The 25228-nt window shown below is 40.1% G+C and overlaps 2 protein-coding genes across 4 annotated transcripts in view; one reads left to right on the top strand and one right to left on the bottom strand.

Moving 5' to 3' along the window:
- atrn (attractin) overlaps positions 1–14175 on the top strand; it is a 415178-nt gene extending 401003 nt beyond the window's left edge. Inside the window, exons 28-29 of the mRNA XM_063047121.1 lie at positions 10435–10549; positions 13543–14175. Of these exons, the coding sequence (XP_062903191.1) occupies positions 10435–10549; positions 13543–13667 (240 nt within the window). The 3' untranslated portion in view covers positions 13668–14175. The remainder of the gene's footprint in view (positions 1–10434; positions 10550–13542) is intronic.
- gfra4a (GDNF family receptor alpha 4a) overlaps positions 1–25228 on the bottom strand; it is a 422120-nt gene that overhangs the window by 152091 nt on the left and 244801 nt on the right. The gene's annotated exons all lie outside the window — the stretch shown is intronic.

Here is a 25228-nt window from a genome sequence, read left to right as displayed (position 1 = left end):
CTAGACTCTCTCCAATAACAATACATCTTTTCTGAGATAAGGGGCCCAAAACTGTTGACAATACTCCAAGTGCGGCCTGATTAGTGGCTTATAAAGCTTCAGCATTTTTTTTTTGTTTTTATATTTTATTCCCCTTGAAATAAATGCCAACATTGCATTTGTCTTCTTTACCACAGACTTAGCCTATAAATTAACCTTTTGGGAGTCTTGCACGGGGGCTCCTAAGTCCCTCTGCACCTCTTATGTATTTTCTCCAAATTTAGAAAATAGTCTGCACTATTGTTCCTTTTACCAAAATGCATTATCATACATTTTGCAACACTGTATTCCATCTGCCACTTTTTTGCCCATTCTTCCAATTTGTCCATCCTTCTGCAATCGCATTGCTTCCTCAGCACTACCTACCCCTCCACCTATCTTCATATCATCTGCATATTTTGCCACAAAGCCGTCAATTCCACTATCTAAATTATTGACAAACAATATGAAAAGTAGTGGTCCCAATACTGACCCCTGGGAAACACCACTAGTCACTGGCAGCCAATCAGAAAATGCCCCTTTAATTCCCTCTCGCTGTCTCCTACCTGTCAGCCATTCTTCCGTCCATGTCAGTATATCTCCAGTAACACGATAGTATTTTATTTTGCTAAGTACCCAATGTGTGGCACCCTATAAAACACCTGAAAATCTAAGTAAATGACATCTACTGCCTCTCCCTTGTCCACCCTGCTTCTTACTTCCTCGAAGAATTCTAAAGATTTGTCAGATAAGATTTCCCTGTACAGAAACCTCGACCTTAATAATGGACTCCAACACTTTCTCAACCACTGAGGTGGGGCTAAATGGCCTATAATTTCCTCTTTTTTTTTGTCTTCCTCCCTTGCATTTGCAGTTTTCCAATCCTCTGGAACTATATTAGAATCAAGTGATTCTTGAAAAATCCTGACCAATGTATCAGTCGTCTCTTCAGCAACCTCTTTTAGGACTCCAGGATGTAGTCCATCTGGTCCAGGTGACTTATCCACCTTAAGACCTTTTAGTTGGCATAGCACTTTTTCCTTTGTAATAGCAATGACACTCACTTCTTTTCCCTGACACTCACAGACCTCTGGCACACATCCAGTGTCTTCCACAGTAAATTCTGAAGTAAAGTACTTATTAAGTTCATCTGCCATGTCTTTGTTTTCCATTACTCCCTTACTAGCATCAGTTTACAGTGGTCCAATGTCAACTCTCACCTCCCTTTTATTCTTTATGTAACTTGAAAAACTTTTAGTATCCTGCTTATATTATCAGCCAGTTTGCCCTCATATTTCATCTTTTCCCTTCTTATAACTTTTTTTTAGTTGCCTTTAGTTGGATTTTAACAACTTCCCAATCATCGAACTTCCCACTCACTTTTGCTACCTTATATGCCCTTTCCTTGACTTTTATGCAGTCCTTAACTTCCCTTGTCAGGCATGTTTCTTTATCCCTGCCATCTGAGAACAATTTCTTCTGTGGGACATAGCTATCCTGCACCTGGCGTACTATTTCCAGAAACTTCAGCCATCTCTGTTCTGTTGTCATCCCTGCCAGTATCTCCGTCCAATTTACCTGAGCAAGCTCCTCTCTCATGCCTCCATAATTCCCTTTATTCAATTGCGATATTAATACATGTGACTTTTGCTTCTCCCTCTCAAATTGCAGTGTGAATTCAATCATATTATGATCACTTGTCTCCTAAGGGTTCCTTTATGTTAATCTGACTAATAAAATTTAGGTTATTATACAACACCCAATCTAAGGTGGCTTTTCCCCAAGTAGGCTCAAGCAGAAGCTGCTCTAAAAGGCCAGGGCATTTAACAAGTTCCCTCTCTTGCGATCCGACACCAACTTGGTTTTCCCAATGTCTTGAATATTGAAGTTCTCCATTACACTTGTCACATTACCCTTATTACATGCCAATCTCAACCCTGTATCTTGGTTGCTATTTGGAGGCCTATATATGTTATCCACAATGTTTTTTTTTTACCCTTGGAGTTTCTTGACTCCACCCACAAAGGTTCAACCTCTTTCTAAAGATGTAATTCGTTCTCTTACCTACAGAGCCACACCACCGCACATGCCTATCTACCTGTCCTTTTGATACAAAGTATATCCTTTGATATTTAGCTCCCAACTATGACCTTCTTTCAGTCACAGCTCAGTAATGCCCACAATGTCTTACCGACCAATCTCTAATTGCGCCACGAGTTCATCCACCTTATTCCGTATACTGTGTCTTCTCAAAGACCAAATTGAGTTCCACTCCTATACCTAATAAAATTGCCACTATGGACTTTGATAATAAATTTACTTTGAATGCTGTTCTGGGACCCACACAGTCTTACCAGATGATTCAATTGTGCTTCTGGCAATCCAGTGCTACTGCACACAGAGTCACAGTGGGAAATCAAGAACCACTGATTGGGCGATGGCTTTTGCAGTCTACTTGCACTCAGCCTGCAGGGGCCACCGTGAGCTTCTGACTGCCGGCTCTCTCTTCATCTTCCAGTCTCCCTCATCATGGATGATGCATTTTATTTGTCAACCTGCACTGTATTTTCTCTGTAACTGTACCACTATATTTTTTATTCTATTCCTGCCTCAATGTTGGGTGGCAGGATGGAAATACGTCTTTATCTAAGGAGGTGTAAGGCACTCCTTCCCTCCACTAGCTTGCAGGTCACATTTGGTCAAGGGTTAGCACTTGCTTAGCCCCTCTCTCCACCCCCCACCCCTCTATCAGGGTCATGTGAAACCGCCATGGTGGATAGTCGTATGAGCAGCTGGTGTATATCACAACTCCTAGTTATGCGACCACTGACACCAGACAGACTCTGATAATAGCTGGGGTCACCCATCTTGTAAGGACTTTGTGTTACCACTGAGACACTTCCATCATGCCAGATTCTGCGATTTAAATGCTCTAACTCTCTGGAGTATAGATAGCTGGTGTGGCCTCTTTAAGGCTAGGATGTTCTAGTTATATGATAATTTATTTTTGGGTGCCAAGAATTGAGTAGTTAAGGAACATCTGATCACAGGTTCAATGCTTAATCGTAAGCGTACCAGTGATTTCATCCATCATTTGTTTTGTGCTCTGTTTCTCAATCCCATTTGAGACCATGTCTCAATCCCAGCCTCAGATACTCTAGCATTTGGGTCTAAGCCATCTTCGTCAAGGGCCATGTTGTAACAGTGGTTACAAGGTCAAGGGTAACAGTGTCTGTTGTCCACTGTGACTATCCACCGCAAAGATATTTCCATACAGAGCCCGGAGATTCACGACCTCCAAATAGCCATTGGTCACCTTTTGGAAGGAGGAGGCCAGAGTCACTTGGGAGAACCAATCAGTCCCACTCTGGAGCCTGGTGGCAGTTCTGCTGATGGCCCTGACTAAGAAATCCATGGGCCCTTTTGTCTGGACACGCTGCCTTTGCAGAGCTCCCATCTAGATTTCTCCTAACCCAGACTTTCCCTTCGTTGTGGAGGTGGACGCCTCAAACGTTGGAGTGGGTGTTGTCTTGTCTCAATGATCACCTTTGGACAGCAACCTGCACCCATGTGCATTCTTCTTCAGGCAACTGTCCTCAGCAGAGGGAAACGATGACATCGGGTATAGGGAGCTTCTTGTGGTTAAGTTACCTTTGGAAGAATGGCATTACTGGCTGCAGGAGGCCAAGAACCTTTTTGTCGTTTGGACTGACCATGAGAACCTGCCCTGTATTCAGGAGGCCAAGATACTGAATTCCTGGCAGACCAGTTGGTCTTTGTCTTTTTTCCAATAAAGAAATGAACAAATATAATGGTTTTTGTATTATTTATTTATTATTTAATTGGGTTTGCTTTATCTAGTTTTAGGACTTTCATAAAGATCTGATCACATTTTAGGCCATATTTATGCAAAAATAGAGAAAATTCTACAAGATTCGCAAGGCTTTTGCACAGTACTGCAGTAATTTTATGTATCGCGCTGTACTGCTACCACAAAAAAAATTTTTATAACATACGTGAGTGTTGATAAACCTGATTCTGATATGAGTCTCTATTGTGGACAGAGATTTAACAGGAGGCAGGAAGAGGGGAATCATGGTTAGGAAAAAGGAAAGGGAGAGGAGAGGGAACAAGAAACACTAGAGATATTCTGTAATAATCAGTAAACCAATTGTTTGGAATCAAGTGACCTTGCTTGGTGTCTCAAGGCTGGGTGTGTCTGCACCCGCACCAACCCACGCCCCTGGCACTATTTCTCTACTATCTGTCCACACCCCTCCCTTAGCACTCCATCCTTGCCATTCCCAACATCCCAAGCTGCCCCAATGTCTATTTTAAATTACCCCGATCTTAAACCAATGCCCTCTTATTTTCCCTTCCCTGGGAAAGAAAGCCTTTGTGCTTTCACCCTATTAATCCCACCACATGATCTTGTACATGGCTATCAGATCCCCCTTCAATCTCCTACATTCCAGCGAATAAAGTCCTAATCTACACGACCTCTCCTTGGTGCTTAGGCCCCTAAATCCAGGCAACATCCTGGTAAATCCTCAATACGTTCTTCCCAATTTCATAAGAGATGTCCTATATTAATAACAGCCTTCCTATAATAGTAGCATGTACTGAGATACGGTGCAAAGCATTTTGTTTGGTGTCATTCTGACAGATCACACTGTGCATTGAAGTAGTATAAAAGCAAAAAGAAAACAGAATGTGGCATATAGTATTAAAAGAACAATGTGCAGGATATAGCATTTTCTAAATGGATAGAAACTGAAAGGTGTTGGTTTTGAAAGGAAACTAGTGCCCTCAGTGAACACGAAAGTTCATGTGCAGAACCTGCTACCACTAAGGAAGACTATCAGTATGTTCTTGCTCAATTATGTACCCTTGCTGAGCCCACATCATGAATATTACACACTTATCTGGTCTCCCTTTCATAGATAGAAAGTGCTTGCAAGAGAGAGAGAGAGAGAGCACAGCAAGGGTTCACTGGATTGATTCCTAGGATGGCAGGCTTCTTGCATGAGAGCAGATGAAGATGACCAGGCTTACGCTCTCAAGTTTAAAAGAATCTTGATGAAAAGTACAAAATTCTGATGAGGCTTGACGGGATAGTTAGCTTATGTTTTTTCTCGCCACGGTGTCTTTAAGCAGGGATCAAAATCTCAGAATTATTATGAGAACAGTGTTAAAACATTAATTCAGTAGCAAAAATGCAGGTCCCATCCCTTTAGAAACATAGGAAACCAACAGCACAATACAGGCCCTTTGGCCCACAATGCTGTGCCGAACATGTGCTTACTTTAGAAATTACTTAGGGTTACCATCTATTTTTCTAAGCTCCATGTACCTATCCAGGAGCCTTTTAAAATACCCTATCGTATCCACCTCCACCACCGTTGCCAGCAGCCCATTCCACGCACTTTCCACTCTCTGTGTAAAAAAAACACTTAACCCTGACATCTCCTCTGTACCTACTTCCAAGCACCTTAAAACTGTGCTTTTTCATGTTAGCCATTTCAGCCCTGGGAAAAAGCTCTGACTATCCACACGATCAACGCCTTTCATCATCTTGTACACCTCCATCAGGCCACCTCTCATCCTCCGCTGCTCCAAGGAGAAAAGCCCAACCTTTTCTCATAAGGCATGCTCCCCAATCCAGACAACATCCTTGTAAATCTCTCTGCACCTTTTCTATAGTTTCCACATCCTTCATGTAGTGAGGCGACCAGAACTGAGCACAGTACTCCAAGTGGGGCCTGATCAGGGTCCTATATAGCTGTAACATTACCTCTCGGCTCTAAACTCAATCCCACGATTGATGAAAGCCAATGGACTGTATGCCTTCAGAGTCAACCTGCACAGCAGCTTTTAGTGTCCTATGGACCCGGACCCCAAGATCCCTCTGTTCCTCCACACTGCCAAGTGTCTTACCATTAATACTAAATTCTGCCATCATATTTGACCTACCAAAATGAACCACCTTATGCTTATCTGGGTTGAACTCCATCTGCCACTTCTCAGCCCAGTTTTGCATCCTATTGATGTCCCGCTGTAACCTCTGACAGCCCCTTGTCCAAAAATGTCATCCATTTGCTGGCAATACTATTCCTCAGCCAACTCAAGTGTTGCTTTCTTTTCTGTATGTCATAATTTTACAATTCCTACATGATGTCCATTATTAGGCAGTCGTCAAAAATCTACATATACGATCTATACTTAATTTTCTTTATTAATAAATTCTATTATTTCCTCAAACAGTTCAGTTAAATTTGTCAGCAAAACCTATGCTGCCAGTCTATAATTAAACAATTTTCTCTGAGAATAATTATGGTACTTATTATGAATAAATAGTTATATACAGGTATCCAGAGTTCTGCTCCTTTCATTTTGAAAAGCGATGCTGTATTTGCATATTCTGTGGAAAGTTAGAAATGTTTTGCTGCATTGTGCAATTATAATCGATCTGTTCTCAATCTATAAGTAAAATAAAAGTCTCCTCTTCCTCTGTTATCTGCAGTCATTTGATATGCCCACCTATCACTTCCCTACCTGTCACTATTTCTACACATCCCTCCTCAATCTGCCTATCACCTCACCTCAATTCACCTACTGCCTCCCAGCCTCTGTCACTGTTTTCACTCATCCCTCCTCCAGCTGCCTATCACCCCATCTCACCCTGACCACCAGGTCCTTTGTACTGTCTCTGACTTCCAGGTCCATTGTAATGTCTTTGACTACCAGGTCTACTGTACCAGGCACAAACAGGAGACAATCTGTAGATGCTGGAAATCCAAGCAACACACACAAAATACTAGAGGATCTCAGCAGGCTAGGGAGCAGCATCTATGGAAAAGGTTTCAGCCCAAAACTATACTATTTTTCTATAGATGCTGCCTGGCCTGCTGAGTTCGTCCTGCATTTTGTGTGTTTTATTGTACCAGGTCTATTTTATTATCCCTGACCTGGTCCATTGTACTGCCCCTTGACTACCACATCCTGTTGGGCAGCCTTTCCCGTGCCACAGTAGGAGATGCAATAGCTGTCCTTTCACCTCTTCATTTCCAAGCTGCTAGGAGTTCTTAGTTTTTCCACGTAAGACTGTGATTCATTTGCAGAGTCATCCACCTTGTCCATGCCCTTCTGTGATAAGTGCATCTGCCTGCATTTTAACTCTCCTGCTATGCCTATGCCTTGCCTATTTATCTGTCTGTCTAAATTAGAACATAGAATAGTACAGCACAGTACAGGACCTTCAGCCCACAATGTTGTACTGACCCTCAAACCCTGCCTCCCATATAACCCCCCACCTTAAATTCCTCCATATACCTGTCTAGTAGTCTCTTAAATTTCACTAGTGTATCTGCCTCCATCACTGACTCAAGCAGTGCATTCCACGCACCAACCACTCTCTGAGTAAAAAACCTTCCTCTCATATCCCCCTTGAACTTCCCAACCCTTACCTTAAAGCCATGTCCTCTTGTATTGAGCAGTGGTGCCCTGGGGAAGAGGCGCTGGCTATCCACTCTATTTATTCCTCTTATTATCTTGTACACCTCTATCATGTCTCCTCTCATCCTCCTCCTCTCCAAAGAGTAAAGCCCTAGCTCCCTTAATCTCTGATCATAATGCATACTCTCTAAACCAGGCAGCATCCTGGTAAATCTCCTATGTACCCTTTCCAATGCTTCCACATCCTTCCTATAGTGAGGTGACCAGAACTGGACACAGTACTCCAAGTGAGGCCTAACCAGAGTTTTCTAGAGCTGCATCATTACATCGCGACTCTTAAACTCTATCCCTCGACTTATGAAAGCTAACATCCTATAAGCTTTCTTAACTACCCTATCTACCTGTGAGGCAACTTTCAGGGATCTGTGGACATGTACCCCCAGATCCCTCTGCTCCTCCACACTACCAAGTATCCTGCCATTTACTTTGTACTCTGCCTTGGAGTTTGTCCTTCCAAAGTGTACCACCTCACACTTCTCCGGGTTGAACTCCATCTGCCACTTCACCACCAACCTTTGTGTCGTCTGCACACTTGCCAACCCATCCTTCTACCCCCACACCCAGGTCATGGATTAAATTCCTTATAAATATCATCTGACTCCACCACCTCAGTTGTTGTTCCTGCACTTTCTATGCAACCAAACCCAACCTAGGATTCTTTTTAAAACTCCTTCCTCTCAACCTTAAATTTGTGTTCTCTTGATTTTGATATTCTTACCATGAGAGAAATATTTTGACTACCTACCCTATCTGACTCTTAATCGTGTATATCTTTACTAATCACCCTTCAGCCTCCTTCATTCCAGGGCACACACCCTGTCCAATCTCTCATAACTAAAGCCCTCCAATCTAGACACCATTCTGGTGGATTTTTTCTGTACCCTCTCTTCACTGAAAGCACATCCCTCCTACAAACGTTTTGCGTTTGGTGTATGATTGACTGGGAAGCATACGATCAGTGTTGTTTAATAAGCAGTAGATGTACGCTGCAGGGAAGGGGGAATAACTAGCAAAAGGCAGCTGTATGGTCAGCAAAGCACTGTCTTTTGATGTTACACAGAATGAGCTCTGGTTGTTGACTGCATTTGGTGGTAAGTGTTAAGCATCTCTTTTATTTAGATGTTAGTCAGTATAATTTGGAAAACTGATTATACTTCAGAGTAAGCATATAACTTTTGATAGACTTTCACTCTGTTAATGAAAAAATACTATGATTTGTATTCTGCCTTCTCTAACTGGTTAATAGCAGTTTTAATACAGTTTACAGTATTTGTTTTCTTTTTTTTACAATACGTAGCTGAGTTTATAATACTAGGTAGCTTCAGCTACATTAGACTGTTGTAGCAGCAAATTAGATTTTAATTACAATGACTGAGATGTGTGTGTTTAAAATAATTAATCGATTCATTATTTAATTTCATCCATCACCCAAATGATCTAAAATCAGATTACTTACAATGTGAATTTTAAGTTTTAAATGGTTGTTTAGAAAATCATTCTAAATAGAAGTCTGTAGTGGATAATGTTAATTTGAAGGATTCAAAGGGAGCTTCCTGCTTGAACAAAGACTGTTGATCACAACAGATCGAAGATTTGCTCATCGCTGTGGATGTTGACACCAAACCAGAGTAAATATCTAGCATGCTGTCCTGGAAATGATAACTTTGACCATATAATTCATCAGCAGCTCTTGACTGAGTGGTTCCAGTTCTTTATCACTATGTAATGACTGCACATTGGAAATATGTGTGCATGGGGGTGCAGAACATAGTTTTTCATTATGTCCTGTTGACAATCATCAAATCGCATAAGATGACCATGTCAGCTGGACAAAGTACTTAATGTTAGTGGTTAGCACAATCGCTTTACATCACCACCAACCACCGATCACTGATCAGGATTCGATTCCCATTGCAGTCTGTAGGGAATTTTTTTGACTGCCGGTGCTGCACTTTCCTCCTACATTCCAAAGACTTACATTAGGGTTAGTGAGCTAGAAGCATGGCGACACTTGTGGGCTGCGCCCAGTACATCATGATGACAAACGGTACATTTCACTATATGTTTCAATATACATGTGACAAATGAAACTAATCTTTAGACAGGTCTTTATCTTCATTTGTAGAACCAATCCCAGTAAGGAACTGATTTCCACCTGCTTCCATCGTATTCACTGCAGATTCCTTGCCACCAAGGGAAGTATTAACATACATCTTGGGGTGCATACATGTGACTAAATTCCCACCTTGATATCACTTAGTTTAGTGATTATGAGTATAAATCAGTCATCCCACCAGCCCACCTGCATAAGTGAAACTGCTGAGACAGATCGGTATTAACCAGGTAATCAGGAATGATATTTCACCAAGATTACTATCTTAGTTTTATTCACATATTTGTATTTTCATGGATTTCCACAATAACTACAGCTTTCTCCAAGTAGAATATTCTTGCTAAATTAAATGATATTGTACGTTACTTTTATTTGTAATAGAAGTTGCTTAACAGTTAGCATAGCACTCTACAGCACCAGCAACCTGGGTTCCATTCCTCTGCTCGTATGTCGTATGTTTTTCCCGTGACTGTGTGGGTTTCCTCTGGGTGCTCCAGTTTGTACCCTCATTCCAAACACATGCGGGTTAGGATTCGTAAACTGTGAGCATAATACATTTTTGTTAGAGGTATAGTCACACTTGCCCCCAACATTTCACTATATGCTTCTATGTACATGTGACAAATAAAGTTCATCTTTTGTCTAGTGATTCCTTTTGAAAATAATCTGTTTTAGAATATGTCAACTGCATGAAGATGGAATTGTTTCCATTTAACTTAATACTTTTGTCCCCACTACAGGTTGAAAGTGGTCTTCTGTGAAGTAAACTATTTCTGTTTCTCTTACAGAGTATCCCAAAACCCATAGCATTAGAGCCATGCTTTGGCAATAAGGCAGCTATCCTGTCAATATTTGTACGGCTACCAAGAGGACTGGGAGGAATCCCACCACCTGGACAGTCAGGTTAGTGATAATAGTTTGCAGTGAACTTTAGCTCCTGAGTATACACTCAGTCGCTTCTTTATTAGGTACAGGAGTGGAACCCAGTGTTGTCTTCTTAAACTTCTCATCCACTTCAAGGTTCACCATGTTGTGCTTTCAGAGATGCTCTTCCGCACACTACTGTTGTAACGTGATTATTTGAGTTACTTTCACCTTCCTGTCAGCTTGCACCATCTGGCTGCTCCCCTCTTGACATCTCTCAAAGTGTTTTTGCCCACAAAACCGCTGCTCACAGAATTTTTTTTTTTGATTTTCACACCGTTCTTTGTAAACTCTAGAGAATGTTATGTTTGAAAATGCCAGGAGATCAGCAGTTTTTGAGATACTCAAACCATCCTGACTAGCAGAACAATCATTCCATGATCAAAGTCAATTAGGTCACATTTTTGTCCCCATTCTGATGTTTTGGTCTGAACAAGAACTGAAACTCTTGACCATGTTTGCATGTGATATACATTGAGTTGCTGCCACATGATGACTGATTAGATAACTGCATTAATTGCAGGTGTACTCAATAAAGTGGCCACTGAGTGTATGTTATGCATTTATTTCTGCCATTTGCCAAATGTTGCTGAAGTTAAATTTTGGTATAACTGCATGATGTGTCACTTTTAATAATATAAAACTATTGTGTATTTTGTGTGATAATTTTGACTAGGATGTAGGATAAATGATTTATGATTATTTCATTAGCTTGGAAATGAAGACACATTTTAAAAACAAAAATTATAATTTATTTCCTATTATTTTCCCTGTATCTCAACACTGTTTTTGCTATCCTTTGATACCTTTGCATGATAAAATTTCTTCCAATCTTAGTGCCTTTTGATCCCAAGGGTGACCTATTTACAGATTTCCCATCTCTGATCTGTTAGTATTTGCTAATTCATTGTCAAGTTGCTTTAGAACAGACCCCTTTTAAACTCTCTCAATTTCAGCATTTTACATTTCAGTACCTTTATCTTTAACTCTACACTAACCTTTTCTGGTTTGCCTTCAGCCTAATGATGTTGTAGTTTATTATATTTTTTAACTGTTTCATCCATCATTTGCATAAATTCATTTTCTTAAAATAATAAGGGAAAGCCTAATCTGGACTGAGGGCATGTTCATCTTGAAAGCTCTGCTACATGCATTGTGAGATAATATCCACTTTTTGCACTAATGTCTAAATTGTTCTTTCTTCATTATCTTTCTAGTATTTAGTAGTCTGTTTTAGAAAAGAACAGTCAGGATTTTTTTCTTTCTTTACTCTGGAGACGTAGGAGATTGCAGCTGCTGGAATCTGGAGTAACAAATGATACTGGAGGAACTCAGTGGGTCAAGCATATTCAGTGGAGGGAAAAGACAATCAAGATTTCAGGTCAGGACCTTTCATCTGGACTGAGAGATAGAGAGGAAATAGCCAGTATAATGAAGTGGGGGTGGCTCTTGCTCCACCTCTTTCCTCCACTTCATTTCCCTTCTGTCTTCCAATCCAGATAAAGGACCTTGTTCTGAAATGTTAATTATCCATTTCCATCCAGAGATCCTGCCTGACCCACTGAGTTCCTGCAGCACCTTCTTTGTTGTTGCCTCTATGAAACCTGGTTTAAGGCTGTTCTGTGACATTGTGTTCTGATACTGACTGAAACATTGGTATCAGCCTTCTTCCACCATCCCAGAGTTCCAATCTGGAATACTAAGATCCAAAATGTGTCAAAACATTTAAACTAGCATCTGGGTGTGGCCACACATAATTATTGCTGCTTCTTCCTCACCAGTCTTGTTCTGTGTACTTCATGTCATTACATCCAAATCATTCCATTTTCGAATATGCTGGGTTAAATTGTGTTATTTTAAACATTTGGAATTATTGGCTTTCCTGATAAAAGGGATCAGTTTCAAAAGCAACAAAGTTATTTCCTAATCCATATAAAACACTGGGTGTATCTTCTGGAGTATATCTTCACTTCTGGGCTTTTCAGGAGCAGTATGTTAGGCATTGACATAAAGCCGTGAAGAGGATTACAGTGTCTCCATTTCCGAGAAACAAGTCAAATGTTGTTAACTGTTAGTTGAAATGAGATACAGGATGTGTCAATTACACATCCAGCAGAGGTCACTTTGAAAATTAAGGTCATAAATTTTATTTTATTGCTTTACCTTTTTTATATGATCATAGTCATCTTTGTAGAGAATGTGAACAACCAACCCTCCACGTACAATATTTCTGTTTATTCATTCGACTGAAAATCTACTCATGCCAACATCCTCTTTTTTCCTTGTAACTGTATGTGTCATATCCACCCAGGGAACTGAGGATGGTCCTGTGTGTGATTAAAGGTGGAACTTGGAACATTAGATCACAGTACAGGCCCTTCGTCCCACAATGTTGTGTGACCTTTTTACTTACTCTAGTCTCTCTCCTACAGAGCCTTTCATTTGTGTGTCATCCATGTGCCTATCTAGGTGTTCAATGCCCCTAATGTATCTGCCTCTACTACCACCCTGCAGGATGGTCCATAAACTGTATAGAAAATGAACTTGCGTCTGACATTCCACCTATACTTTCCTCCGATCACCTTAAAATTATGCCCCCTCGTATGAGCCATTTCCACCCCAGGGGGAAAAAGCCTTTGTCTATTCACTCATCTATGCCTCTTAACATCTTGTACATCTCTATAAAGTCACCTCTCACTCTCCTTCGCTCCAAATAGGAAAGCCCTAGCTTACTCAACCTATCCTCATAATTATTGTTGTCTCTAACCTCTCCTTAAATATTCTCTCCAGTTGGAACTGCTGGACCTCATTCTTATTCCTCACTAGGGGACAGATCTTAAAATATGGATGAGGGAACTAGGCATGGAATTACTCACTTGTGAGCACTTAATAGACCTCCTCATGTTATCATCACTATCCATGTCTGTGTTTTCGATGTACTAATGTTTTGTTTTGATGTATCCTCTCAATAGGTCTTGCTGTAGCCAGTGCATTAGTAGACATTTCACAGCAGAAGTCCATGGATCACAAAGAAAAATCTGGAGCAATGCGAAATAGGAAACACCTTTCTCCTGCACAGCCAGGCACCTGCATTTGACACTGAGAAGCCTCATTTGTCGATCCTGAAGAATTTTTTTTTAAAGGAAGAAAACTTAGCTTGAGGAGCCAGTCCACTTCTGTTCTGAGATTGTGGCCAAAAATAAATCTAAAACCATTTTGAGAAACACCGAAATCTCCATCTGCCCCCCTCTGCATGTCTGTGATCTTTTTTTAACTGAAGATTATGTGCTCGTAACTATGTTTCCAAGACCATGTTTTCTCATCAGACCACTTTTTTTTGTTTGCATTCACTTAGTAGGGAAAAAAGGCATAAATTAGAATTGTCCGGAGAAACACGAAACAACGATCAAAGTCAACATCTGGATTTTAAACACACTGGTTCTTCAGAAGGCATTTTGGATGGAGGAGGACCAGAGAGGACTTTATATCAAGTCAAGTCAAGTCGCTTTTTATTGTCATTTCGACCATAAACTGCTGGTACAGTCCACAGTAAAAACGAAACAGTGTTCCTCCAGGACCATGGTGCTACATGAAACAACACAAAACTACACTAGACTAAGTGAGACAACACAAGGCTACACTAAACTACGTAAGACAACACAAAAACTACACTAGACCAGAGACCTACACAGGACTACATAAGGTGCACAGAACAGTGCAGGGCAGTACAATAAATAATAAACAAGACAATAGGCACAGTAGAGGACAAATTACAATAAATAATGATGTAGATGTCAGTCTAGTCTCTGGGTATTAAGGAGTCTGATGGCTTGGGGGAAGAAACTGTTGCACAGTCTGGTTGTGAGAGCCTGAATGCTTCGGTACCTTTTGCCACATGGCAGGAGGGAGAAGAGTTTGTATGAGGGGTGCTATTGGCTTTATGGGTGCAGCGTGTAGTGTAAATGTCTGTAATGGCGAGAAGAGAGACCCCGGTGATCTCAGCTGACCTCACTATCCGCTGCAGGGTCTTGCGATCCGAGACGGTGCAGTTCCCAAACCAGGCAGTGATGCAGCTGCTCAGGATGCTCTCTGTAGATCGTGGTGAGGATGGAGGGTGGGAGATGGACTTTTCTCAGCCTTCGCAGAAAGTAGAGATGCTGCTGTGCTTTCTTGGCTCTGGAGCTGGTGTTGAGGGACCAGGTGAGATTCTCCGCCAGGTGAACACCAAGAAATTTGGTGCTCTTAACGATCTCAACGGAGGAGCCATCAGTGTTCAGTGGTGAGTGGTCGCTCTGTGTCCTCCTGAAGTCAACAACCATCTCTTTTGTTTTGTTCACATTCAGAGACAGGTTGTTGGCTCTGCACCAGTCCATTAGCCGCTGCACCTCCTCTCTGTATGCTGACTCGTCGTTCTTGCTGATGAGACCCACCACGGTCGCGTCATTAACGAACTTGATGATGTGATTCAAGCCGTGTATTGCTGCGCAGTCATGGGTTAGCAGAGTGAACAGCAGTTGACTGAGCAGGCATCATGACGTATAAAAGTGTAGTGGATGATAATGGATGTAACACTACTTGGTTCTGACCATTGTAGCAGATTGTATTTCTCTTCTTGAGAGGGTGGGAAAGGGAGTTGAAGACCATTTGGCCTGGTCAGCTCAGGGCTCCAGCTCTGTTTTAGAACGATCGTGGATTGTATCTACACAGGGAAATATATAAGATACCTCAGTTTATATATAAAGAAAACAGTAGTCTTCCAAAATAGCTTCAGTTACAACTTTCGTAGCATCCAGAGACCTTATAAGAAAGCTGCAAAGCAAAACACATTTTTGAATAACACTATTAGCTGACTCTTGTCCTTTTCTCTATGGTTATGTCCAGGTGAGCAGATAGTCACATATGCTAATTTATTTCACAGGAAACACCATAAGAAATACAGAATAGAAAGAAATCTGATTCACATTCAGAAATATAAATTGGATTGAATTTTATACTTTAACTGCAAACAGTTAAAATGAAGGATCTTTCAGTAAGAGAAATGGTTTCTGGCAGCTTGACCCTTGATACTGGTGAAGTTGTCTTGTTGGGAAAAATAGCAACAATTCAGCTTTGAAAGTGGTTTGCATGTCCAGTGTTACTCAGTCAAATCATGTCTTGATCAGATTCTTTCATGAGAGGCATCCATTGTAATTACCTGTTTCACCACAATAATGTGGTGGATCTGTTGCTTTGTGATCTGGATGTTCTGTATTGTATGTCATGTCTTTCAATCAACCACTGGCAAAACTGTGTTGAAGAGAACATCCAGTGTTTTTTTTCTGTGCAATTGTGAAGTCTTTTAATGGATGTCAAAGAAAATAATTTGCCTTGATATATATATAAACTGTTGTCTAGGGCTAGCTGGTGGTGAGACATGAATGCTTCCAACCTATTGTAGGTCATTCTTTGCTGCTGAGTAGCTGAACCAGTAGTTAAAGAAATGAAAACATCAAATGGTGGAAATCCACAGAGATGGGAAATGATGGAAACATGCACTAGGTCAGATATGTAGGAAGACCAAATGGAGCAGGTTCAGGACTGGTTCTTCTGCAGAGCCAAGTATCGTGTTCAGCTAGATCAGTATAATCAAAGATAGTTCTGATGATATTGCATCTAACATGTTGACCTTTTCCTCACAAATCCCTGGAGAATCCTTCCAGCATTCCTGAAACTGAAATATTATTTCTGAATTTTCAGTAAAAGCAGCTGTCTCAGAATCATTCCCTTGAGCTGAACTGTTGATGTTGCAGTTAACTAATAGAAAACTAACAAAAGTGCATGATAAGTTAATTTAATCTAACCATTTCATGACTCAGAATTATCAGAACATTTAACTGGAGCTGACAATTCATGGGTTTCAAATGACCCAGAAATATAATTATGACTGTGACCTGATCTCTATCTGACATGGTGAATTAAAGTTCTTTCAGGACTGTAAGATGGATTAAGTGTATGGACAGAACTCAGTCCATTCTAAAACTATGTAAATTGTACTGATTCATAATTATCTTAGGCAGTGCGAGAACCTTGAACTGTTGCAAAGTGATTAATTAATGTGTGGAGTTTTGGCAGTAATGTCAACAGCTAACTGAAGTCACTCATCTCAACTGTTCACCTCAGGATTCCTCCCAAGACCAAAGGTCAGTGCAGAAACTGTTCTCCCGGGAAATATTTTGTAGTATGCTTGACTTTCATTGGGGAAATAGGGCAGACAAAACGAGGCTAAGATATCTTATGTTATTGGAACTTTAACTGTCCTTATCAAACTGTGCTATTAAGGACTATATCAGTTGATGTAGAGCCAAAGTAATGTAGCATTATTATCTTTCAAAAAGTTGCTTGAAACTTTGGCATTATATATGTATAATGACCATCAAAACTACTGGATTCTTATCAGCATAGGTAAATTTTTGAATTTAAATCCTTCCTTAAATTCATTGAAGTGCAGAAAAAAATATAGATGCCTGAAATTCTTGAGCTACTTGTCCATACAGCAAAAAGATATTAATATTTACGGAGGTTGATAGTAAGGGCGTCAAAGGGTACAGGGAGAAGGCAGGAGAATGGGGTTGAGAGGGGTAATGGGTCAACCATGGTGGAATGGTGGAGCAGACCTGTTGGACTGAATGGCCTAATTCTGCACTGTATCTTGTGGTCTTACAGTTCTCTTATTAATTGGTCATTTGAACTTTTATTGTTAGGATGAGACTCCTTTTGCTTCTATTAAATGCTATGTTTCAAATTGAGGCTTTGAAAGTTCATTAGCTAATAAAAATAGTAATCATTTCATAGTTTGAACTGGAAGAGAAGCGGAAACTGAAAAATTACACGGTGAATATTTTGCTTGAACAATTCATCAGAAAAGAATATTACTTGAAATTTAACTTATTATTGCATTTTATGGGAAGTACCTTTCTGTTTTTGCAGTACTTTTACTCTTCAGTTTATTTTCTTTACCTTTTGCCTTGCCATTGGTGAAGAGGGATGAATAGCTCCTGGCTAGTTCACAACCTGATACTGTTCTTTTTCCTTAATGTAAAGCAAAAATGTAACATTTCCTCCCTATAATTAACTGCTTAGTAGTCCCTTACAATTGTGGTGACTATATTGAAGTATTAATGTGGTGGGTGTAATACTGAGCTCCAACACTCTTGCAATCAAAGAGAATACTTTAATCCTCTGAGTTCCTTCTGGTTCATGTAGAAGCTATGATGAGATAAAGCTGTCATCTACCCTGAAACGGGCTGAAGTTAGTTTTATTTTCCAACTGTCTCTAGGAGATCAGCCTGGATTCCATAATGCAATATTTATCCTCTTATCCACTATACCACCTTCGCTTCTTTACTGTCTCTTTTATTTTTATTATAGTCTCATATGCCAATAGCATGTCTGTCTCCACCCACATTTCAATCAGTTGATCCTGTTGATCAATTTACAAATGAGAAAATCTGCAGATGCTGGAAATCCAAGTAACACACACAACGTGCTGCAGGAACTCAGCAGGCCAGGCAGCATTTTGTGTGTGTTACTGCTGATCAATTTGCTTGGTTACAGTGTAAGCCTGATTGAGTATCAGTTTATGTGAGAAAAAGTTTGCCAAATTTTAGTGACCACTTGAAATGAATGGACACAGCAGACTCTGTATTCTTGCTAAAACCCATTTCTACTTTCCCAGAAACGTAAGTTATATTTCCTCAAAGCTAAAGTAGTGATTTTATATTTCAGAAACACTGATGCTGGTGAATATTTTCACATTTTATACTTGCTCATGCTATTAGGAGAGTACGAAAAACTTGAAAAGCTTCAAAATTAAAGTTATGGCAGTGAACTTACTGTCACTTACAGCAATTCCCCCCCCCCCGCCCCACCCCATTACTTTCCTTCAATTTTTCTTCTTTCTCATATGCCCGTCAACTCCTTGCCAATTCAGTTAGGACACCTGGAGACGATCCATGCAGACAAAGGGGGAACATACAACCTTCTCACAGATAGCAGCTGAAGTTGGGATTAAATTTGGATTGCTGGAGCTGTGGCGCAGCAACACTAACTGAGGTGCAACCCAGTAAAGGGAAAGATGAATGGTGCTTGGCCAGTATTTGGAGGAAACAAGATAGATAATGAAATAAATGACAAATAACAATAAGATATGAAAACCTAAGTTCCATCTGCCTGATCAGGAAATTTCGAAGCTAGGTTCTGTTAACCAACATTGCTCTCCCCACCTTTTATAGCAGAAATATTCAAAGGGGCAAGTCCTTTAGTTCGTGCAGTTTTGCTGTGCATAATATGACTGGATTTCAAACATAGCCTAGCACAAGGTGACTCACCTTTAATTCTAGAACCACGAGTTATGGAGAACAAGTAATATAATAGAACTTCCAGGGTGTCTTGGGGACAGGAAGAGACTTGCTTTGACTTATTTGCAAATGGCTGGCTTTAATGCATTTTAGTTTTCCTTCCTTCTACATCTCTCTTCCCTCACTGGGGCATCATTTTTCCTTGCCTCCAGTAATATAAAATCACTTCTGACTTATTTCCTTAAATCCAAGTACTGCTTATATAAGCAAACACGAGGAAATCTGCAGATGCTGGAAATTCAAGCAACACACACAAAATGCTGGTGGAACGCAGCAGGCCAGGCAGCATCTATAGGAAGAGGTACAGTTGATGTTTCGGGCCAAGACCCTTCGTCAGGACTCCGAGACGTCAACTGTACCTCTTCCTATAGATGCTGCCTGGCCTGCTGCGTTCCACCAGCATTTTGTGTGTGTTACTGCTTATATATTTGGCTCATCAGGCATTTCTTTTCTGCAGTAATGTAGATCCTCTTATTTCAGAATGGACCTGTCAGTTTGATTATAGCAGGGCAATGTCTTGAAGAGGAACATGGTTCCTTTTCCCCTACTTCCCCCATTCATGTTCCTTTCTCTTCAATACCAGAAACAATCAGTGAAATATATTCTCATAAAAAAGACAGACTTAATTTGCACATTTTAAATATGCATTAGTTGGTGCTATTGGATTTGGGTGACCGACCCAAGTTTGAAACAGTTTTCTAAAATGAGGGCAATCCATTAAATGTTTCCTTTTTAATCTTGCTTTAATAGTATCTGTGATATGTAAATAAAGCATAAGCAAGAAGATTATGTTATTACCACATAGGCTGTATTTTGAAGAGCATTAAAATAGTACATTTTATGGAGCAAATAAGAAGAACACACAGTGTAGCTCATTAACCTTTTGCTTCAGTGTCATTTTTCGGTCATCCCATTCCTGTTAGATATACAAGCTGCCTGGAAAGGAAAGGGCGTATTATGGTAATCCTTTATAAAGAAAACCAACAGGTTACCTTCAGAGCTTTGAGTGAGAATCTTTGTAAAAGCAGTTGGATAGAGAATTCAACTGTTGAGTCGGTAGGATTTGTACTTTTCAGAAGTCCATCTGCAAAATGTTATTAAAATGTAAACTCTTGAAATTTCTTGGTGAGGAGGTTCTGAGCTTCTTACTTCATCTCCTCACCAGAACAGCTTCCCCCACACCTGCTTGACCAATCCCGGACCAGCTTGTATTCACCACCACCTTATTCTGGGTCCCCCCACTTCATTTCCAGTCCAGATGAAGGGTTGTGGCCCAAAACATTGACTGTTTATTCTCCTCTGTAGAAGCTGCGCGACCTGCTGAGTTCTCCAGCGTTGTGTTTTATTCTGAAAATGTGCAGTCATGTCTTTACTAATGCAAGTATGTTTTAATTGCTAGTTTTATTAAACCTTAACCAAAACATCAGAGTAGCAAAGGTCAACCTTTAGAATCATTGAATCTTTGTGAATTTTAAAATGGTTTTAGGAACTTTGGGAATCTTTAATACATAAAAACAAATGTGCAGCTTGTATCCGTTGCAAGGTGTTTTAATACCAGGATGATTGAAATGTCTTTGCTGAAGATGTACTGCAGAGTGTATTGCATGATTTATTGTTCATACAGTATATAGAAGCTGTGCTTTCTTATGGCTTACCCTCCGATACCAACTGGCTGACAGTCTTAAACTGCTTGTGAGTTCCTTCAGTCATATAACATAACACTGACATTGTTGAGAAAATTGGATTTATTCCGATTAAATTAACACCTTGTAGTAACAGGTCACAAATAACTGTTAAAATATAATTTCTTTTGGCAAAAAGTAAAAGGAAAGATAAGCTAATAAACAGTAAATTCTGAACAAACTCCCTTTCTTCCTTTCCCAATTACTTTGGTATTTCATTGTGTCACACACGAGTTCAGGACCGAGGGGCACAGCCTCAGAATAGAGGAACATCCCTTTAGATGAGGAGGAATTTCTTTAGCAGGAGAGTATTGATTTTACGGAATTCATTACCACAGATGGCTGCTTTAAATATACCACTTGGTATATTTAAAGCAGAGGTTGATAGATTCTTGATTAATAAAGGCAGGAGATTGTGGTTGAGAGGGATAATAAATCAGCCATGATGGAATGAATAAGCAGACTCAATGGGCCAAATGGCCTAATTCTGCTCCTATGTCTTATGGTCTTATAATTTTCCCAGATGAAACTGCCTTCATTTTTACCTGATTGTCGTCTAGCGTGACTTACTTAATTTGAAAGCGGTTTAAATTAATGTGACATGCATAAAGCTAATTTTAGTTGTATGGTTAATTATAGTGATATGCTTTATAAACAGCACATTTTAATGAAACTCCCACACAATTCCCACACAAGTGAAGAACTGAATATGTAAACACACTCATGGATAATGCAGTTATCTTTTTTTTGTGCAGTGCAATCACTGAACTTAGTCACATGTCTACCTGTTGTAAAAAGATCACCACCACAGCAACTTTCTGGACCTCTCCTCAACTTGTTTCAGTACACTGAAAGTAGTTCCAGTCCAATTTTATAGAACAGAACAACAATGTTGGATATCTCAACATTATTTTAAAGTGACCAGTCACCTTGGATTGAAAGTCAGCCTGTGGTTGAAAGTGAAATATGAAGAAATAATAGGGTGAACAAATGAGTGTTTGATGGCTCTGAGCATGTTCTCGCTGGAGTTCGGAAGATTGGGGGGGGGGTATCTCATTGAAACTTATCAAATATTAAAAGGCCCAGAAGAGGATGTTTCCATATGGTGGGGAAATCTAGTACTAGAGGTCACAGTCTCAGATTAGATGGATTTCCCTTTAGAAAAGAAATGAAGAGGAATTTCTTTAGCTAGAGGGTGGAGAATCTCTGGAATTCATTGCCACAGATGGCTGTGGAGGCCAAGTCATTGGGTATATTTAAAGTGGAGGTTGATAGGTTCTTCAAAGGTTACAGAAGACAGGAGAAAGGGGTTAACAGAGGTTAACAATTCAGCCATGATGGAATAATAGAACAGGCTCAATGGGTCAAATAGCCTAATACTGTTCTTACGTCGTATTTTCTAATTCAGCAAAGTAAAAAGGAAGTTGGAATATTTGGAAGTTCTGTAGTTTTCAATTTGTTTTTATTGCTTGTATCACACAGGGAAAGGTAATTTGGCAGCCTGAAGGCGACGCTTATAATGACTGAAGCAGTCCAATTCGATTTGGGCTTTTTCTGCGTTTTGGGGATGGCGTTCCACAATTCCATCTCATTATAGAATAAATGGAAAACCAGTAGCCTTGCTCATATCTTACCAGGGCAGCTACTCCAGACACAGTGATAAATTTGCATTTTAAATAGCTGCTTAGAAGATAATGCTAGGTTGCCCCTCCTCCGCTCCAATTTCTGTATCTTTACACATCTGTACAAAAGTAAATGAACTAAAGTCCTGGGATCATTTGCTCACCCATATTTTCCTGATGAACTATTTCCCAGATCTCTGAATCAGTGTTCGGTTTAAAACTAAAAAAAGCGCTCCTTCTGATCTATAAATTGTGAAAATGCACAAAATGGCATCAATGAGTCCAACGTCTAAGTTTTCTGTAAAGTCTTAACTCCCAGAATGTTCTTCCTGCCTCTTATTTCCATGTGCATAAAACGAGTAGTTTGTTAATATGTATAATTTAGCATCGATTGCACTGCTATGTAAATATCGAGTAAGTATTGTAAACAGTTTCACAGCGGGCGAGATTGTGAGGGGTGGGGAACATTCAGGATTGCACTTTTTCATATAATTTTTGTATTGTAAAATAACATCTAATTTAAATTGATGAAATTGGAATAGAAATGAAAAATAATGGAAGACTTCAACATATGGAGGGGTAAAACCCATATTACACACTAAAGACCTATGCTACATATGTAAATAAAAAGAAATTTCACTGAAATAAAAATTGTTCTGATTGAGATACTGTCAAGATTATTTCGTACAACATAAGAGTGATGATAATTAGAAATACCTTGTTGGCTGTAAAGGACCTTGGATCGTCCGACAGTCACAACACACCCGAATGAATGCAGATTCATACATATAGTGGCCACTTTATTAGATACCTCCAGTATGTTTGTGGTCTTCTGCTGCTGTAGCCCATCCATTTCAAGGTTTGACACGTCGTTCATTGATGCTGTTCCGCATACCACTGTTATAATGCTTGGTTATTAAGTAGCTGTCAGCTTGCACCAGTCAACACACATAAAAGTTGCTGGTGAACGCAGCAGGCCAGGCAGCATCTCTAGGAAGAGGTACAGTCGACGTTTTGGGCCGAGACTGTTTGTCTGGACTAACTGAAAGAAGAGCTAGTAAGAGATTTGAAAGTCTGTCCTTTCTCATCAACAAGGTATTTTCACCCGCAGAATTGCCAATCACTGGATTTTTTTTTTTTGGTTTTTGTACCATTCTCTGTAAACTCTAGAGACTGTTGTGCATGAAAATCCCAGGAGATCAGCAGTTTCTGAGGTACTCAAACCACCCCATCAGGCACCAACAATCATTCCACGGTCAAAGTCATGTAGATCACATTTCTTCCCCATTCTGACATTTGGTCTGAACAACAGCAGAACCAGCTGACCATGTTTTTATGCATTGAGTTACTGCCACATGATTGGCTGGTTAGATATTTGCATTAATGACCAAGTGTACCTAATAAAGTGGCCACTAAGTGTACTGTCACCAAGAATTGTATTTTTACAAAATACATTAGTTTATCTGTTTCCTTACGATACGCAAGGCAGCAAAGTCATTTCAGTCCATGGAGTTTATGCCAGGTTTCACAGCAATCATTTATTTTCCTATAACCTATTCTCCCCATATTCCCCTTGGCCTTTTAGGGTTTACAGACACACCTCATCCCCCAGACTCTACTTTAACTTTCTATTATTCTCACAGTTCTCTGTGATGTGCTTTTCAGAGAAGTTCAGGCTCAGCCTAAGCTGTGAGAGTGATGGTTGTGCAATGTTTTAGTATTCATTGGACAGCAGTTGAACAAATTGTGAGCAATTCTGGGCTCCATATTATGGAAAGGTATGCTGACCCTGGGGATGGTCTAGAGAGGTTCCAAAGAATGATTCTGAGAATGAAAGCGTAATGTATAAGGAGTGCTAGATGTTTCTGGGGCTGTACGCTATCAATAAAGTTCATGGGGGAGGGGATCTCATTGAAATCTACCAGATAATGGAAAGCCTAGATAGAGTGGACATGGAGGGGATGTAAACGTTATAAGACTGTAAGATATAGAATCTGAATTAGGGCAGGAAGCTGAGGGGTGACCTTATAGACTTAGTTAAAAATCATGAAGGGCATATATAGAGAATCAAGGTCTTCCTCCCCAGAGTAGGGACAGGAGATCTAAAGCTAGAGGACAAAGATTTAAAGGGGATCTGAGGCAGTTAGAATTGTATTTTTAGAAAGAACTTGAACAGGTACAGTACATGGATGGAAATGGTTTAAAGAGGTTTTGGCCAAACACAGGCTAATGAGACTAATTCAGATAGGCAACTTAGTCAATAATCCCATACTGTATAACCATATAACAATTACAGCATGGAAACAGGCCATCTCGGCCCTTCTAGTCCGTGCCGAACTCTTACTCTCACCTAGTCCCACCGACCTGCACTCAGCCCATAACCCTCCATTCCTTTCCTGTCCATATAGCTATCCAATTTAACTTTAAATGACAACATCGAACCTCCCTCAACCACTTCTGCTGGAAGCTTGTTCCACACACCTACCACTCTCTGAGTAAAGAAGTTCCCCCTCCTGTTACCCCTAAACTTTTGCCCTTTAACTCTCAACTCATGTCCTCTTGTTTGAATCTCCCCCACTCTCAATGGAAAAAGCCTATCCACGTCAACTCTATCTATCCCCCTCATAATTTTAAATATCTCTATCGTCCCCCCTCAACCTTCTACGCTCCAAAGAATAAAGACCCAACTTGTTCAACTTTTCTCTGTAACTTAGGAGATGAAAGCCAGGTAACATTCTAGTAAATCTTCTCTGTACTCTCTCAATTTTGTTGACATCTTTCTTATAATTTGGTGACCAGAACTGCACACAATACTCCAAATTTGGCCTTACCTATGCCTTGTACAATTTCAACATTACATCCCAACTTCGATACTCAATGCTCTGATTTATAAAGGCCAGCATACCAAAAGCTTTCTTTGCCACCCTATCCACATGAGATTCCACCTTCAAGGAACTA

The sequence above is a fragment of the Mobula hypostoma genome, chromosome 4 (assembly GCF_963921235.1).
Source record: "Mobula hypostoma chromosome 4, sMobHyp1.1, whole genome shotgun sequence".
NCBI lineage: Eukaryota > Metazoa > Chordata > Chondrichthyes > Myliobatiformes > Myliobatidae > Mobula > Mobula hypostoma.
This window is presented reverse-complemented; position numbering and strand designations above follow the sequence as displayed.